Source organism: Rhinopithecus roxellana, chromosome 4, assembly GCF_007565055.1.
Source record: "Rhinopithecus roxellana isolate Shanxi Qingling chromosome 4, ASM756505v1, whole genome shotgun sequence".
NCBI classification, from domain to species: Eukaryota; Metazoa; Chordata; class Mammalia; order Primates; family Cercopithecidae; genus Rhinopithecus; species Rhinopithecus roxellana.
In genome coordinates, this window is record NC_044552.1 from 30,482,828 (window position 1) to 30,502,326 (window position 19,499).

The following is a 19,499-nucleotide window of genomic DNA, read 5'->3' on the forward strand; positions in this document are numbered from 1 at the left end:
GCAATTTCAACCACCAATGGCATTTTATTTTGCAAGTTTCTATGTATTACATAGGTATTAACTTCCTTCCTCTCCTACTCCTCCCCACAAAATCCAGAAAGTTATTTTTATACATAAACAACTGAACATATAAAAATCTCGGACCTAATTTCTCTAAAGTCTTGGGTTAAAAGAACTTGAGTGGTGCTTCTCCTTTCTGAGAGGACTACTTCTTAAGGAGGATTCATGGTCTGTCCTTTGCTCACTACAGATTTCTCCTCTTCTCTGGGAAAAAGATGGTCAATGCTTCTGCTTCCTTTTAATAAATTAATTTCTTGATTATTATACATTATTATTCCCCACTTGACACCTTCTTAGAAACTTGATTGTTGGATGCATTTTTCATTTGGCAAAAATTCAATGTGGCTTTGCGTGGGATATCTGAAGTGTCAGAAACAGCAGTGTTGATGTTCTGGTTTTGAGAGGGAAAATATATAGAGAGATGCATACATTCCCTAGAAGAACAAATATAAGACTGAAATAGGGTGTGCACAGAGTTAAAAGGGCTGATAGACACTACTTGGTTTGGAATTCTGTGGCTGTCAACAATGAAGGACTGCAGTGTAGGCCAGAATACAAATCTCCTTAGGAAGAAGTTTGGTTAGGCAAAACCACTGAGAAATGACAGTGTCTGCTACCTTGTTCGAAGTATATCAGAGCAGACATGCACAAGAAGCAGCATTATGAGTCATGTGTATTAAGTAGTCACCTATCGATAAACAGGGGCATTTGTGCAAATGCTCTGGCAACCTAGGCACTGGGGGAAGAGAAAAGAAGCATCCTATTAAAATGTACTTCCATCTCTAACTCACCCAAGACCCCAGGCCTCCTAAGCTTCATGATTTGCAAAGCCAAAATGAAATTTAGCATTACATGTCATTCTATGTCATCTGGAAGCTGGTCCACTGGGGCCATCTCAGAAGAGCTGCTCAAGAGGGTAGCAAGTCTACCCAGAAGGGTATGCCTTAATGATCTTCACATCATCCACAGGGCGGTCCTGGGAGTTTGTTTCTACCATTCCCACGCGATTCACCATTCCTATGCCCTGGCACACTCGGCCAAAAATGGTGTGTTTGCCATCGAGCCACTGGGTGGGGGCGAGGGTCACAAAGAACTGGCTGCCATTGGTGTCTGGCCCCGCATTGGCCATTGCGAGAATTCCAGCCCCTGGTGGGAAAAGGGAAGAAAGGAAAGAGTATAAATAACCCCACAGGTCCGGTGTAGAGCTGCTGTCCCATCCTAGGGATGAAAAAGAAGCCAGGACTTTGTTCTGGCTTCTGTCCAGACCCGGACAACCACTCAGGGCAGGCTTTCTGCCCTGTACAAAGGCCATCACTACACTACTCTGACGACTTCATCTTCCTTATCCTCACCTATTCCCCAGCCTTGACCACTGATGCTCCTCACTAACTGTGGACCATGTTCCTGACTGCCCTCAAAAACCCAGCAAGGTTTCCTGTTTCTTTGAGGACACTTTTGATATCTTATGACCTTTAACAAATAGTTGAGTCTAGAACACCCCGACCAGCACTCAGAATTGCTCAGAACTTTGTGAGAGGCGCCGCTTTCTCTAATCCACCAGGGCACTTCGTGGCGCCATGGCTGGGCAGTTATCTGGCACCATGCCACGGTGTCAGGCATTCACCTTGAATCATGGCCAAAAGAGTGAGCTTTTAAAACCCCCATTCCTAACCAGTCCAGCCAAATTATACACTTACCCGTGAATTTCAAGTCAGGATGAAGTTCATCTTCAAACTGTTTGCCATAGATAGATGCACCACCTCGACCTGCCCGATTAGAAGATGATACATGAATCAGTCAGTCACACATTCTATCTCACAGCAAGAATGATGGCCCAGGGTCAAAGGATTTCTCAGAGTGGAGGAAAGGAAAAGGCAGTGACACCTACCCCACTGCTAGGCATATTGCAACTATAGAATCTAGCACTAATAGCATATTCAAGTCATTGGTTTCATTCCGGTAAGACTTTCCTTTTCAAAATAATGCTATTTTTTCCTGCACATTAAAATAATACATGTTCGCTATCAAAAAGGTAGAAAACATAGAACATTATCAAAAGAACACTAAAATCCCCTGTAACCTAACCATCTAGAGATAACCACCATTCATAATCTGATGTGTTAAGAGGTTTCTTGATTTTTAACATTTTTATGAGTATTTTAGACATGAGTGCCCCAAGTCCCAACCCTGTGCCCATCACAGACATTGCTAATCAATCAGTATTCTTCCCTGCTGAGCTAGATTTGCCTCTGAATGTTACCAACCCAGAACTCAGGCAGCCATTATTAATTAATCAGTAATAGCCCAATAGTTGAAACCTATTTGCCACCCTTAACCTAGATGATGGAAAATAAAATTCATTTAAGTTAAAGCTATCCAGCCGAAGGAGAAATAGGGACAGTGGTAAGTGGCAATGTGGCAGAAAGGGACATTACAGTAGGCAGAGTCACTGAGAGGTGAGGCAGTACATCATAAAGAGAAAACAGGGCCAGGTGTGGTGGCTCATATCTAAAATCTCAGCACTTTGGGAGGCTGAGATGGGAGGACTGCTTGAGGCCAGGAGCTTGAGCTGGGCAACAGAGCAAGACACTGACTCCACAAATTTTTTTTTAAGAGATGGGGTCTCACTATGTTGCCCAGGCTGGTCTCAAACTCCTGGCATCAAGCAATCCTCCTTCCTCAGCTTCCCAAGTGCTGGGATTATAGGCATGAACCACTGCACCTGACTGACAAAAAAATTTTTAAATTCAGCCAGATGTGGTGGGTGGCACATGGCTGTAGTCCCAGCTCCTTGGGAGGCTGAGGCAGGAGGATTGCTTTGAGCCCAGGAGTTTGAGGTTACAATAAGCTATGACCACGTCACTGTACTCCAGTTTAGGCAAGAGGCAAAACCTTGACTCTAAATAAAGGAATACAGAGAAAATGAAGAAACATGGGATTGGGAATTATTTGCTAGCAGCATCATCACCAAATGTTATTTATATTATGTCCACAAGAGCAGGGTGCTGGACTGGATATCCTAAGCTCAGGCAAGTTTTGTTCTAAGAGCAAAAGGATGTAAGTTAGGCCAGGCGCGGTGGCTCACGCCTGTAATCCCAGCACTTTGGGAGGCCGAGGCAGGCAGATCACAAGATCAGGAGTTCGAGACCAGCCTGGCCAACGTAGTGAAATCCCGTCTCTACTAAAAATACAAAAAAAAATTAGCCAGGCAAGGTGGCGCACACCTGTTGTCCCAGCTACTTGGGAGGCTGAGGCAGGAGAACTGCTTAAACCCAGCAGGTGGAGGTTGCAGTGAGCTGAGATCACACCATCGCACTCCAGCCTGGGTGACAGAGCAAGACTGGCTCAAAAAAAAAAAAAAAAAAAAAAAAAAAAAAGGATGTAAGTTCAACATTGTTTTCTCACAGGAAAACATGTCATAACAGGAGGTAACTTTCTTAATGAATACTAATCAATTATGTAGTCAATCATATGCCTTACTGAACTACATTGGTTTCTCCAAGTTGAACGGTCATGACAAAACAGCTTAGAACAAAGTAAACACTGGATTGATCAATGGGTACTCTGCTTCCCCCACAGCCCAGTGCTGGCAGCTCACTTCCTCTACTGCCTGCTATAAAAGTAGCACCAAGTCCACCCCCAAGGCCCCTGGGCATGGCTAAGGTGTTTCCATGGTAAAAATCTTTTGCTTTACCTTTTAGTCGGCTTCACCACAGGGAGCCTGTCACAGCCCCCGTTTCCTTTCCGGAAGAAAATGATGTTCTCATGCAAACAAGAATGGGGGTGAATCCTAACAGACTAGGGGAAACCTCCCACTTGGCCCAGGCTACCTATGCTTCTGGAAAAACACTGAACCATACTAAACTGTGTAAAACTCATTCCAAAAATTCCAACCTGTCAGTATACAAACAGCAATTATATAACCAATACATTCCCTCTGACTTGATCCTCCCCTTTGCTTGGTCCTTTGGCAACCACTAGAGTCAAGGTTCCTGGCTGGGGTTACCAGAGACTAGAGAGAGGGAGAGGGCTGTGGGGCCAGACACCACAGAGGCCAGGCTCTGCGTGCAGGACTTGAGTGAGCAAGCTAAGGATTCAGTTCAGTAGTACACTGTCAATCTGTGGCCTGAGCCTTCAAAGTGTGATCCCTGCAACCTGAGGGCTGTCAGAACAAAACCCCCAGGGCTCTGCCCTCTAGGAATGGAAAACCATCACATAAACATCACCACAAACAAGAAGTACATTAAGGAATAGGTAGGTCAAGAGTCACAGATGGGCCGGGCGTGGTGGCTCACACCTGTAATTCCAGCACTTTGGGAGGCCGAGGCAGGTGGATCATGAGGTCAGGAGTTTGAGACCAGCCTGACCAACATGGTGAAACCCCGTCTCTACTAAAAATACAAAAATTAGCCAGGTGTGGTGGCACATGCCTGTAATCCCAGCTACTTGGGAGGCTGAGGCAGGAGAATCACTTGAACCCGGGAGGTGGAGGTTGCACTGAGCTGAGATCATGCCATTGCACTCCAGCCTAGGTGACAGAGTGAGACTCCGTCTCAAAAAAATAAAAAAAAGAGTCACAGATGAAGTGGGAATCAGAGGAGACAGGAGGAAAGAGCATGGAGACCCCCTTTACTCAACAGGCAGAGTTTTCATAATATCTTACTCATAATATGTTATCTTTTCATAACCCAGTTCAACTCAGGAGGGTTTGCAGCAAAATGTCAGAAAGACAAATCATTCCAATTCAAACATTCCTCTGGGCACGTGGAATAGGTGAGAGGTGGCAGAGGTACAGAGAATGATTAAAGAGCTCTCCAGTGCAGAGCATGCTACGCAGATGTCAATTATCAGTTAGAAAGTCAACAATTTGGAAGCTTTGCAGGTTCTGTGCCTGGTCTAGCACAGACACAATGAAGATAGGCACAGACCTGTTTTCTACTCTGTGTGTGTGTGTGTGTGTGTGTGTGTGTGTGTGTGTGTGTGTGTGTGTTTGAGATGGAATCTCGCTCTGTCACCAGGCTGGAGTGCAGTGGTGTGATATCGGCTCACTGCAACTTCTGCCTCCTGGGTTCAAGTGATTCTCCTGCCTCAGCCTCCTGAGTAGCTGGGACTACAGGCGTGCACCACCACACCCAGCTAATTTTTGTATTTTTAGTAGAGACGGGGTTTCACCATGTTAGCCAGGATGGTCTCAATCTCTTGACCTCATGATCTGCCAGCCTCGGCCTCTCAAAGTACTGAGATTACAGGCGTGAGCCACCGCGCCTGGCCAAGACCTGTTTTCTAACCTTTGATTACAGGTTAGAAAAGAACGTTCAAGAGTCTTTTCTGGCCAGGTGCAAGTGGCTCACACCTGTAATCCCAACACTTTGGGAGGCTGAAGGGGGCAGACCTCTTGAGCCCAGGAGTTGAGACCAGCCTAGGCAACATGGTGAAACCTGTCTCTACAAAAATTAGCCGGGCATGGTGGTGCGTGCCTGTAGTTCCAGCTACAGCTACTCAGGAGGCTGAGGTAGGAGGATCACTCAAGCCCAGGAGGTTGAGGCTACAGTGAGCTGTGATTGCGCCATTGCACTCCCGTCTGTCTCCAAAAAAAAAAGAGAGAGATTCTTTTCCTCTTCTGACCTCTGTCCTCTCTTGGGATCATTTATTCAATGTATTTATTTCAGACACACAAACATACAAAGAATAATATGACCAACATCTATGACCACCTCTGCCTCCAAGAAATAAAGTATTGCAAATCCAGCTAAGACCCCATGCACACACCCCACTGCAGCTCTCCCCAGCACTCATTTTCCTAAGAGCTAACAGCTGATTCAAAGAATCACATTTTCCTCTCAGGTAACCACTAGTCTGACAAGAATTTGGCATTTCCATGCATTTTCTTCCTTACTACACATATATGTATCCCTAAAAAAAAAAGTATTGCTGTTTTGCATGTTTTTAAGTTTACATAAGTGGTATTACACTTTATATATTCTTCCGCAAATAGATTTTTGCTCACCACTGTTTGAGAGACTCACCTACTTCGTTCCAGGCGGATCTCTGTAGTGTTCGCCTCACTGCATGACCATAATGCTCTGTCTTATCTTTTCTGGTGTTGATACCGAGGATCTTTCCAATGTTTTGGCTATTATCGACCATGCTATAGAAACTAGTCTTATACTGTCTCTGAAACACAAGTGCAAGAGCTCTCGGGGGCCAATACCTCACAGGGGATACACAGGGTCATAGTTTGAGTATTTCATCATTGCTAGATTTTTCTAAATGCCTTATTGAAAAGGATGAACCAGTGTGCACCCCTCCCCGCAGCACTCTCACTCTTACTGCTCTAGGTCCTTCTGTCAGTCTGAGAAGTGCGAGACCTCTTGTGGTGTTTTAAGCTGCATTTCTCTGAAGTTTGGCATAATTTCATGTTCACTGGCTTACTTCGCTTGTCCCCTCTGTGAACCGCCACTCAGTGGTATGACATTTTGGAACTGATACATACAGTCATCCCTTGGTATACTCAGGGCATTGGTTCCAGGATCCCTGTGACACCAAAATCCTTGCATGCTCAAGTCCCGCTGCGGGCCCTGCGAAACCTGTATGGACCCCCATGGCTCAAACCCATGTTGGTCAAGGCTCAACTGTATATTATGGACAGTAATCCTCTGTCAGTGAATGTTTTGCAAATACCTTCTCCCAGTTAACTTTTTTCATTCTTTTAATGGGACCTTCCAGTGCACAGAACCTTTGCGTTAAAATTCCTTAACTTCTTTATGATCTGTGTGTGTGTGTGTGTGTGTGTGTGTTTTCTTTTCTTTTTTTTTTTAGACAGAGTTTTGCTCTTGCGGCCCAAGCTGGAGTCCAATGGTGCCATCTTGGCTCACCACAACCTCTGCCTCCCAGGTTCAAGCGATTCTCCTGCCTCGGCCTCCCGAGTAGCTGGTATTACAGGCACTCGCCACCATGCCTGGCTCATTTTGTATTTTTAGTAGAGATGGGGTTTCACCATGTTGAGGTCAGGCCGGTCTCAAACTCCTGACCTCAGGTCCGCCAGCCTCGGCCTCCCAAAGTGCTGGGATTACAGGCATGAGCCACCGTGCCCGGCCTGTGTTGTTTCTTAAAAACAAAATGCAAAAAAACCCTTTTCTTGTCCCCATGACTCCTGTGATGTCCCTTCCTCCTCCTCTTAGTCACTGTGGAAACCTGTCAAAATGATGTCTAAGGCATGGGACATGATGCAGTGTCTTACACCAAGATGACCATACTTGGTGCTACTTGTCCCGGCCCCTCCCACGCCACAGTTGATGGGACAATAGATTAATATCCAGTCCCACAGATGGGCAGTGGCCTATAAGGAGATCCAATGGGTCCCTTGACACCAGAGGGTAACTGACCAATCAAAGCCTCTCTTCTGGCAAGAGAGCCTCTAACAGACACTGTCCGTCAGCAGTCTCCTGAGCATCCCCAACCTCCTCCTCCACAACCTGCCTCAACCTCAGAGAAAAAAAGGCAGGTGCTGACAAGTCCATTTTGCAGACAGGCGTGGCCAGATGACCCAGTTCAGACTTACCGATATAAACAGAAGTCGCTAAGTCAAGCTTCTGAGAAAGCTATAGCTTTCCTGATAAAAACAGACAAACACACTCTTTTGTCTTTCATCTACAGCTCTTTCCCCATCTTCCTTCTTTGAAAGTAGGATGATGCCAGAACAGCAGCAGTCATCTTGCAACCATAAAACTAACAAGTTCAAGACCAAAGGCCAACACATTACGAATGAAGTGGAAAGATACGGCAAGCCCAGATCCCTGACAACTCTTCTGGGCAGGTGAAGAGATGACAATAACTGCTCGCTTCCAGACGTTCTGTTGGAGCCACCGCCGGGCGCGGTGGCTCAAGCCTGTAATCCCAGCACTTTGGGAGGCCGAGACGGGCGGATCACGAGGTCAGGAGATCGAGACCATCCTGGCTAACACGGTGAAACCCCGTCTCTACTAAAAATACAAAAACTAGCCGGGCGAGGTGGCGGGCGCCTGTAGTCCCAGCTACTCGGGAGGCTGAGGCAGGAGAATGGCGTAAACCCGGGAGGCGGAGCTTGCAGTGAGCTGAGATCTGGCCATTGCACTCCAGTCCGGGCGACAGAGCGAGACTCCGCCTCAAAAAAAAAAAAAAAAAAAGAAAAAAACAGCCCGTGGGATTAGGTTTTCTGTTACTTGTAGCCAAAAGCACTGCTACTTGACACAATCACTTTGTTAATATACCAGACGGGAACAACGCCCCAGTCCTCCAAGGGGCTTTGTGGTTCTAAAGATGCGGTCTTCTCTTTCTCCCTTGCCTTTGGGGTCAGAGAGATCTGGATTCCAGTTCTGCCTCCAGCAATTACTGTTTAACCTTAACCAAGACACTTTTCTCCAAGCCTCAGTTCCCCCGTCTGCAAAATGGGAGTAGCAGTAACACTTATGTCTCACAGGCTTGTTATGAGAAGTAAATGAGACAGCATATGGAAGCCATCTAATGTATAACATGAGGCAAACACACAGCAGTGTCAGTGATAAAGAGCCCCTTTAACTGAGATAACCCGAGCATGGTCTCTGAGAAGCAGCTGCTGGTCATGATTCAAAGTGCCACCTCAGGAGGCAGCCTGCCTGGGTTTATTCAGTTCCTCTGTTCTCGAATTTCCACCACTCCCTCGCTGCTTCTCACTCTTTGAGAACGTTACTTCTTTTTTTTTTTTGAGATGGAGTCTCGCTCTGCCGCCCAGGCTGGAGTGCAGTGGCGCGATCTCAGCTCATTGCAAGCTCTGCCTCCTGGGTTCACGCCATTCTCCTGCCTCAGCCTCCCGAGTAGCTGGGACTACAGGCGCCCGCCACCTCGCCCAGCTAGTTTTTTGTATTTTTTAGTAGAGACGGGGTTTCACCGAGTTAGCCAGGATGGTCTCGACCTCCTGACCTCGTGATCCGCCCGTCTCGGCCTCCCAAAGTGCTGGGATTACAGGCTTGAGCCACCGCGCCCGGCCTGAGAACCTTACTTATTTCACTGAGAAGAAGGAATTTTCAGAAGAGAACTTTCACGTGCTCTCACCACCAAAGCCCCTTTCCTTCCTACACCTCTACCCACCTCCCTTCCCTAAAACACTGTGTGAATAAACTGTCCATGACTATCCCACCACCAAGTACCCAATCCTGCTCACCTTTAAAGAACTCAGCAACTACAACCTCCCCCTCTAGTAGACCAATTTTTCTCTTTCTAATGGATCATTCCTGTCAGCATTTAAACATGTTATTGATATTTCCTATTTTAAAAAACAAAACTCTATTTCCAAGTATCCTATTTCTCTACATCCCTTCACAGAAAAACTCCTTGAAAAAGCTGTCAACGGCCGGGCGTGGTGGCTCAAGCCTGTAATCCCAGCACTTTGGGAGGCCGAGACGGGCGGATCACAAAGTCAGGAGATCGAGACCATCCTGGCTAACATGGTGAAACCCCGTCTCTACTAAAAAATACAAAAATCTAGCCGGGCGAGGTGGCGGGCGCCTGTAGTCCCAGCTACTCGGGAGGCTGAGGCAGGAGAATGGCGTAAACCTGGGAGGCGGAGCTTGCAGTGAGCTGAGATCCGGCCACTGCACTCCAGCCTGGGCGACAGAGCGAGACTCCGTCTCAAAAAAAAAAAGACAAAGCTGTCAACACCCACTGTCTCCACTTCTCCCCATTCTCACTGGAACATGCTCCATTCAGACTTTTGCCCCTCACTGCTCCGCTGAAACTGCTCTTGTCAAGGTCGCCAGTGACCTCCACGTGGCTATACCCAGTCGTCAATCCTCAGCGCTCACTTTACTTGATCCACACTCGATGTCACCCTTCTGCTTGAGCTGCTGTCTTCCCTTGGCTTCCACGGCTCCACATTCTCCTGGTGTTCCTAGCTGCTCACTGGCAGCTGCTCCTCCTGCACTCCTCTGCTTTCACAGGTGTTATTCAGGCCTGCGCTGCTGTGTGAAGACCTTCCCTTCCAACTCTGGCTCCCCGCCCCTTTATCTTTCACAGGTGTTAGCCCAATAAACTTCTATCTTGGTGTCTGCTTCCCAGAGGACCAGAACTAACACAGCTGCTATCACCCTAGTTCAAACGACAACCATCTCCAGCTTGAATAAGAATAAAATCTTCCCACTGGTCTCCTTGCTTCCAGCCTTGCCTCCCTCTTTCCCCACCCTCTATTCTTCACAAGGTAGCCAGAGGGATCCTTTTCTTTTTTTTTTTTTTTTTTTTTGAGGCGGAGTCTCGCTCTGTCGCCCGGACTGGAGTGCAGTGGCCAGATCTCAGCTCACTGCAAGCTCCGCCTCCCGGGTTTACGCCATTCTCCTGCTCAGCCTCCCGAGTAGCTGGGACTACAGGCACCGAGGGATCCTTTTCAAACAAGCCTAATCGCAGCACTCCCCTGCTTGAAACTCTCCATCAACACTGCATCACTCTTAGAACAAAATCCACAATCCTCACCACAGCTTACAAGACCCCCCACAATTGGGCACTCTGCTACTCTCTGAGCTCTCTCCCGCCACTCTCTCAGGTGTTCCAGCTACACTGGCCCCTGTGCCGTTTCCTGCCAGGCACACTCTGGTCTAAGGCCTCCAGTTGCTGTTCTCTTCGGAGTGCCCTTGGCCTGGACAGTCTCATGGATCACCATTTCGTTTCATTCACAACTATATTAAAATGCTCTCTATTTGTCAGAGAGGTTTCCCTAACCACACTCTCCAAACCAGCCCCTCCCTCACCCTCTAGCCTAGTGGTTCTCAACGGGGAGTGATTTTGACCCCTGGCGACAGTGGGCAATGTCTGGAGACAATTTTGGTCGTCACACGGAGTGGTTCTATCAGTATCCAGTAGGTAGAAGCCAGCATGAAGCTAACCATCCTTCAATGCAAAGGACTGCACCCCCTCCAACAAAGAATCATCCAGCTCTAAATGTCAATAGTGCCTAGGTTGAGAAATCCTGTTCCATCCCAGCAGTACATTATTTTTTCCATATCATCTGCCATCCCTGATAGTTTATTATGTACTTTTTCATTCTCCATCTCTCACCAGAATGAGAGTTCCGCAAGGGCTTTCTTATTCACTGTTATATCCCCAGTTTTTAGAAGAGTGCCTGGCCTACAGGAGTCTCATAGGTATTTGCTAAATGAATTAACAATCAAAATAAATAAAAGTCACATTTGTTTGAGCTCCCACTTTGTGTCAAGCCCATGCTAACCACTGTACCAACATCAGCTCATTTACTACTCACAGCCAGCCTAGGAGGTGCATGTAACCACACTCCAGACAGGTGAGCTGGCTCAGCAGGGTAATGCAACTCCTCTACGTTTAGTAAGTGTTCATGTGAAGCACAAGGTAAGCCCAAGCTCCACAGTCCTGCTCTCCACCCTGCACCACACTGGCTTGCCATAGTCCACAGCTGGACGAGATTTCCTCAGACATGTCTTATCCCAGCTGGGCTCAAGAGTCCCAAATGGTCCCTGAGTCATGCGCAATCAAATCTGAGCTCCTCTGTCTAGGAGTCTCCATTAACTGGCCCCCTAACTGCTCTTTACTGTCCCCCAAACAGGCAGTTCGGAGATCTATAAATTTGGTAGGGGCCTTAGAATCACATTTGATGCATTTGTTCTGGGTGTGGAGAGGTGGCTGGGTGATGTCACAAGAGCCAGTCTGGAGTGGAAGATGTGACACCTGGGGTGGCGGGCTCCCTCCCTACCCCTGCCTCTGTCACTTCTGCCCTGTACCCACTCTTCTTCCTAAATCCAAAATGCCCTTCCCTCTACTTCCCAAGACCCATCTCGCATATGCCTCCTTCCCATCCTAATCTCCCTCCATTGTACTTTTCCCCTTATTATGAATTACTCCAACCTATATTATACATATAATCCACATCATACTATCATACATTTGCATATTTATATTACCCCATTCTAGTTGTTTCTTATAATGAATAGTTTGTTTCCTGGCAGGGCAGGGAACTGCAAGGAAAAAGAAAATGCCTTGGCTTTTAATGCTTAAGTGCTTCTCATAGGCCTTAGAATAGCACAGGATACCCAGCAGACTCTTGGCAAATACTCATCAAATGAATAAAATTAACAGAGCTTGCTGTTCAACACGTTAAATTTCAGGTGTTCCTGGGGCTACTAAGAGGAGAGATGAAATCAAAGTGAGAGTGACGCACAGGATAATCAGCATATAATTAATCACAGCAGCTGGCGAGCACTGTGAGGCCAAGTGCAGAGCAGGAAGAGCTAAAGGAAGAGCTTGCCAGGATTTTATGTGTTATAGAGAGGAGAGAAAGGTTAGTAGAAACAGATAAAAGACACTCAGAGGGCTAAGGAAAGAGCCCCTATAGTTATTATAATATGGGAAAGCTGAAGGTAGAAAAATGGTTTAAAATGAAATGAAGCAGGAAGTCAAAGGGTATTTGAACTGACAAAGCATCTGGCAAAGATGTATTATAAGAAAGCATGTGGAAAGAATGGTTCCGCAGTAGTCAGACTGAGGAATGGAAGTGGTACATCAACTTGCTGAAGAGCCCAGGATGTCATTTGCTGCCCATCTGAGATGTTTAGCAAAAAACGCGTCACCTAATCAGCTAGAAAATATGAACTAGTGACCCAGGAGAGCCTAACTCCTGTTTGCCTTCCACCACAGACTTGCCAGTGGGCTGCTCAATCATTCATTATACTTGAGGCTGGGTGCAGTTATTTGAAGATCTTTTGAGTGATTCAATTTCATTAAAATTACACCATGGAAATGTGACATTATGAAGGATCATGAACCAACTACACAAATAGAGAAAAGCTCTGGCATGAGCAACTCACACCTGAGTCACTTCCAATACTTGTACCCTAATCATGGACTCTCGGTTCACTGGTATTAAGAATTAAAATTTATTTCATAACAACATGACGGGGAGAGAGGAAGAAGACAGGAAAGTACATCGACGTATCGATGGAACCCTTTCAGACAAAGAAAGTAGAATGAAGCAGGACTAGACTCTGCCTCCCTGTTGTGCCGAACCCCTATCGACTCCAATGGGGATGGCACCAGGTTCAATAGGCCAAAGAGACCTAATGTCAGCAAATGAGACATGGGGTTTTATTGGGGACTTACATACAGGGGAGAGAGTCCAGTGGTGGCGGGCTGGACAGGAGAACCACAATGGCTTGCAAAAAGCATGCAGTTTACATAGCATTTCCACTTAGCATCTTCTCCCTAACAATCTCCACCTGGCAAACTTCACTCAACCCAAAACTCGGGGCCTCAACCTGTGTGCGGCCCATGTTTCAAAGGACGAGCCAGGGGCTCAGATGTCCCTTTATAGACAAGGAAGGAACCTCCAGGTTGGCTACTCCTGGATTCCCTAGCTCAGAACACACATTCAGATGCGTCTGCCATACAGGGTCATTCTAAGGGTATGCTTCAGTTATTGCTATCAGGCACGTTTACCACATGCTCCCAACACCTAATAAAGTGAAGACACAAAAATTAAAAATTAAAAAGCCAAAAGTTCACCAGCATCAACCAAATAAGGGAAACAAACATGCTAAAATTGTAAAAAGAGTCAGCCAAGAGGAAAAAATAGAAAATTCTTCCACCTGTAGTCCCTGAAACTAGTAACCAGAAAAGAAATGTCATGCTGAGATTCTCATAAATACCCTCCGATTGTGAGAAGCCAACAGGGGAGTGGGTGAGCAGCTCTGAAAAAGTTAAGGAAAGCCCTTGAGGGTAGAAGCCCATGCATATCACAGATGCTCGGGAGTGGCAGGGCAGGCAAGCAGGGCTGGCCACCTTCCAGGGTGCTGGGCCATCCTTGAGGACTACCCAGATCCTGGAGTGGTGACAGAGGGAGACCACTGGCTGGTGGAGGGGGCTCTGGGACAAGATTTTAATGGAGTCTGGGAAGACAGAACAGAGGCTAGCCCTCCCACAAGGGGCTCATTCAGCATGAGCTGAGCTCCGGTTCTCTCCCACACCTCTTCAGGGTAGAACAGAATAGAGAGAAAGCAACCTAACATTTGAAGTGGGGAAGACAACCAGTTCCACATAAGTGGGGAGAATGACAAGGAGACTCCACTTACACTGTATCTGAGCAAGTAAAAGGTGGGGATAATGTAGGTGCTGACATCAAGCATGGATAAGATGAAAACAAATGGCATGGAAACTAGGCAAACATACTACAACCAACAGGACAGAAAGAAGGAGGAGAGGAAGGAAAAGAAAATCCAGGAACTCAGCCTGGGAGAAAGTGGCTTCTCCATGGCTATCTCAAGCTATGGATGATTCAAGAGAAGTAAAAATCTAATATAACAAAAGCTCAAAGACAAGATAATATACCACAGAATAAGATGAAAAGATTGCAGAGCGAAGGAAACAAATTTAGATCCAAATGGCACCAGTAATGAGCTAATAGATAAACTAGAGCAGTAAAGAACAAAATAGACATGAGTGAAAATTGAGTAAGGCATAGAGTAAAGGTCTGAGATTATTTTAGTGAATACAGGAACAAAAGAAAAAAAAATCCTATCACACAATCAAAAGAAATGTGATAAATATGGAAGGCAAAGGTGATGAAACAAATAACTAATTTCCTGAAATAGAAAATCCAGTAAGTATAACAGAGTAAATATTCAGAAATAGAAATCAAAAAATTACCCCTGATTTGAAGGAAGGAGTAAATCTGGCCTCAGTATTCTCCAAAACCATATTCAAAAACCAGAAGGCAGTCAGGCATGATGGCTCATGCCTATAATCCCAACACTTTGGGCGGCCGAAGCAGGAGGGACACTTAGGCCCAGGAATTTGAGACCAGCCTCAGCAACACAGTGAGACCTCAACTCTATAAAAAATTAAAAATTAGCAAGGCATGGTGGTGAATGCCTGTAGTCCTAGCTACCTGGGAGGCTGATGTGGGAGAAATGCTTGATCCCAGGGGATGGAGATTACAGTGAGCCATGATTGTACCACCGTACTCGAGCCCGGGCCTGGGTGACAGAGCAAAACCCTGTCTCCAAAAAAACCAAACAACAACAAAAACAAACAACAATAAAAAACCAAACCAGAAGGCAATTGATCAGAAATGTCTAAAAAGATCTCAGTATACCCAGTTACGGTCTTTTTTTCTTCCTTTTAAACACTTTTATTTTAATTAATTTATGTATTTAGAGATAGGGTCTCACTTTGTCACTCAGGCTGGAGTGCAGTGGGCACAATCATGGCTCACTGCAATCTCAACCTCCCAGGTTCAAGTGATCCTCCCACCTCAGTCTTCCAAGTAGCTAGGATTACAGGCATATGCCACTATGCCTGGCTAATTTTTTGTTTTTTGTAGAGATGGGGTCTCACTATGTTGCCCAGGCTGGTCTTGAACTCCTGAACTCAAGTGATCCTCCCACCTCAGCCTCCAAAGTGCTGGGATTACAGGTGTGAGCCACCATACCTGGCCTAAAAAATTTATTTTAAAAAAGGAATTTATCTCTTACAGTTGTGGAGGCTGAGAAGTCCAAGGTCAAGGGGCCACATGTGGTGAGAGCCTTCTTGCTGGTGGGGACTCTGTGAGGTCCCAAGGCGGCACAGTGTATCGCACAGTGAGGGGGCTGAGCGTGCCAGCATGATATCTCTTTTCAAGTATAAAGGTAACAGGCAGAAATTCTCAAACATAAATGAGCTTAAAAATACAACACATTCCAGCTCTAATAATAAAAAACCACTGAACAATTGTGATCCTTGAGCATTCTGAAACAAAACACAAAAAAACACCAGACAAGAAATCCTGCCCTCCAGCACTTGCGAAGGTGAAAGTGAAGTAAGTTGTGAACACGAAATACACTGAAATGTAGGGCCCACACTGTAGCTGAAGGAATGATGAGTGCAGAACAGATAAATAAGACTAACAACAAAAATTAAGGTCGAGGAAAGATAAGAATGGGTAGAAATTGAAGTACTAATTGCCTCATCTTTCATTGTAGGAAGTCAAACATTCTGTTCTATATATATGAAATTAAATGTAGTATGTTCTGCTTTAAAAACAATAGCATATATAATATATCCTATTTTTTGAAACTATTTCCATTTATCTTGTTATCCTTTAAACCAGACATCTGAAAAGAAAGACGTCTAGAATGATGGGCACCAAAAGTTAACACTGTTCCTTTCTGAAAGGTGGGATATTGAGGGATTAGTTAATGATGGTTAGAAATCTTTAGGAGCTATGCTTATGAATGATTTTTCCCCTTTTCTCTGCTTTCTTATATATTCTGTATTTTGAAATGCATCCACATACATTTAAAAAAAAAAAAAAAAAAACCTGAATGCTTCTGGACATAGTTTAGATAAATCATGAGACAATTGAGAATGACAAAAAAGAACAAGACTGAGAAAAGACACTGCCACAGAGAAAGCCAAACTTGTTTAAAGGCAAACGAGCAGATATTAGCAGAGAAAAAGCAAACTGAGAAGCAAGGGCCCTTGAAATGAGTAAGTGTTCCACCAGTTCACTAATAAACCCCATCTAAATGCCAGTAACTCCCAAATTAATACCTCCATACCAGGTCTTTCCCTGAACCCCATATTTCTATCCAACGACTTACTCACGAGCATAGTTGGCCCTCCCTACGTGTGGATTCTACATTCATGGATTCAACTAACCACGACTGAAAATATCAAGCATCTGTACTGAACATGTATAGAACTATTTTTCTTGTCATTACTCCCCAAACAACATAGTACAACAACTATTTACATAGTGGTCACATCTTGCCCCTACATCTATTCTCTAAACAGCAGCTAGAGTGATCCTTTATTTATTTATTTATTTATTTATTTAAGAGGGAGTCTCGATCTGTCACCCAGGCTAGACTGCAGTGGTACGATCTTTGCTCACTGCAACCTCCATCTCCTGGGTTCAAGCAATTCTCCTGCCTCAGCCTCCTGAGTAGCTGAGATTACAGGTGCCCACCACCCTGCCTGGCTAATTTTTGTGTTTTAGTAAACACAGCATTTCACCATGTTGGTGAGGCGGTCTTGAACTCCTGACCTCAAATGATGCAACCACCTCGGGCTCCCAAAGAGCTGGGATTACAGGCGTGAGTCACTGTGCCTAGCCTAGAGTGATCCTTTTAAAGCATAGATCAGATCACAGCATTCCTTTGCTCAAAACTCTCCAAAGGCTCACATCTTACTCAAGAGTAAAACCCAGTCTCTACCATGCCCTATTAGGTATCATACCTTATGATTTCCAGCACAGGTTCCTGCCTCGGGGCCTCTGTGTTTGCTCTTCCCTCCATCCAAAATGTTCTCCCCCGAGTTACAAGGTTCACTTTCTTACTTCTTTCAGATCTCTTCTCCAATAATGTCAGAGATGAGTTCCTTGACTTTTCTACTAAAATTCCATCCCCACACCCTTTTCCTGCTTTATAGAGAGCAAGAATTCTGTCTCTTTCTTTATAGGTATCTCCCTAGAGCTTAAAAAAGTATCTGACACAAAACAGACACCCATTTGTTAAATGAATGAATCGATAAAAGAATCCAGGATTTTATTATTCTCAAAATATTATAAAGTCTTTCCTTTGTATTGATCAGACTACTTGCATCACTATAATTCAGACAAATATTATTTGTTCTTAGTAAGCAGTACATGTAAGTTATGAAAAACTTTACCAAGCCTAGGAATAAAGGTTGGTTTCTGGTCAATTCCACACATGTGTGTTTGATGAAGGAAGGAGTTGTCACCAGAATCAACCAACACAGTCTTAGTAAGTGGAAAAGAGAGCTCTGGCTGCCTTATCGCCTATTTATGAGAGACTTCAGAAACTAATGTTGGCTTTAGAAAAAAGAGACAAAAAGAAAAAAAAAAAAAAGAAAACATAAACTAATGTTGGCTTAACTAATGTTGGCTTAACTGTACCTGTCCCTGTTGGGTCACCTCCTTGGATCATGAAGTCTTTGATAATTCTGTGGAATTTTGTGCCATTGTAGTAACCTCGACGAGCCAGTTCAGCAAAGTTCTTACAGGTCTTTGGAGCATGCTTCCAGTACAGCTCCAGCACAATGATTCCCATGCTGCAGAGGGAGAGGACAGCAGCTCCAGTAAAGAACAAGGTCAGGGCAGACAGGAATATTATGGGACTGCTCCAGGACTCCTGATTTTCAAGCTTGTAAGTCATGAAATTGTGATAACCACTGGATTTCATGCTCAGCAAAGGAAAACACCACAATGCAAGTAATATAAACACCAATTATCTTTTTTGAGTAAAACATGCAGGTGTTCTGGGTACTTCTTTTCAGCAAAATTACAAGCATGGAGAACTCAAAATTCTGATACTCTCTCTCTCTATATATATCTGATTATCTGAAACCATATAACCAACCCCTAAATTAGGAAAAAAATTATTACACTTAATTTTTAATTTTTTTAAAAAAGAGACATTAAAATATCAGGAGTTCATATTTATTTAGAAGTTTCTGGGTGGGGGTAGGGACTGGGTAGATGGAAAATAGGAAGATGTTTAATGAATACCTTTTAAAAACTTTTGTATTTTTGATCCAAGTAAATATATTACCTCTTCAAAAAATTTTAATAAAAGATACAGTTTGTGTTTGGGAGGGAGTATAACAAAGGCAAAACCTGATAACTTTGAATCTTTGCACCTACCCAATAGGATGCGTGCTTTTTCCTCCCCAGTACTATTAAAAGATAAGGAAGGGGCAAGAGAAAGGACAGGTGCCTTCCCCACTACTCCAACACACACCTAGACTTTAAGCTCCAAGGATGTGACAATTTTTTTTTTTTTTTTTGAGAAAGGGTCTCCTCTGTCACCCAGGTTACAGTGCAGTGGCACAATCTCAGCTAATCGCAACCTCTGCCTCCCGGGCTCAAGTGATCCCCTCACCTCAGCCTCCTGAGTAGCTGGGACTACAGGCACGCATCACCAAGCTCAGCTAATTTTTTGTATTTTTTTGTAGAGATGGGGTTTTGCCATGTTGCCCGGGCTTGTCTTGAATTCCTGGGCTCAAGCAATCTACCTGCCTTGGCCTCCCAAAGTGCTGGATTACAGATGTGAGCTATGGCACCAGGCCAGATGTGAGAATTGAGTCAACTCTTTATAGTCTGAATGCCCGGTGCCTTGCACAGTGTAAACACTCTATCAGTATATGAGGAATGTGCTAGAAAATAGCTAACAGCCTTCCTGACTGCAATTCATCTTTCACACCGCTCCCATTCAACACAGACTAACAGTTACTCTACGTGTGACACTATTTTAGGCACTGTTTCCCTCATGAAGCTTACATTCTGGTGGATATTTTAAACATACAGGAAGTAGCCATTTGGAAAGACAATCAGGAAGTACATATACAATTCTGAAATGTGCATACCTCAGCAATTTCAACTTCCAAGTATCCTCTAGGAAAATATACAAAAC

The 19,499-nt window shown here is 44.8% G+C and overlaps 1 protein-coding gene across 1 annotated transcript in view; it reads right to left on the reverse strand.

The window, feature by feature from the left end:
- The window catches only part of PPIL1 (peptidylprolyl isomerase like 1), a 21,300-nt gene continuing 1,801 nt past the window's right edge, over positions 1–19,499 (reverse strand). The window contains exons 2-4 of the mRNA XM_010389697.2: positions 17,984–18,138; positions 1,758–1,826; positions 1–1,206 (exon numbers count right to left, since the gene is read on the reverse strand). Of these exons, the coding sequence (XP_010387999.1) occupies positions 986–1,206; positions 1,758–1,826; positions 17,984–18,138 (445 nt within the window). The 3' untranslated portion in view covers positions 1–985. The remainder of the gene's footprint in view (positions 1,207–1,757; positions 1,827–17,983; positions 18,139–19,499) is intronic.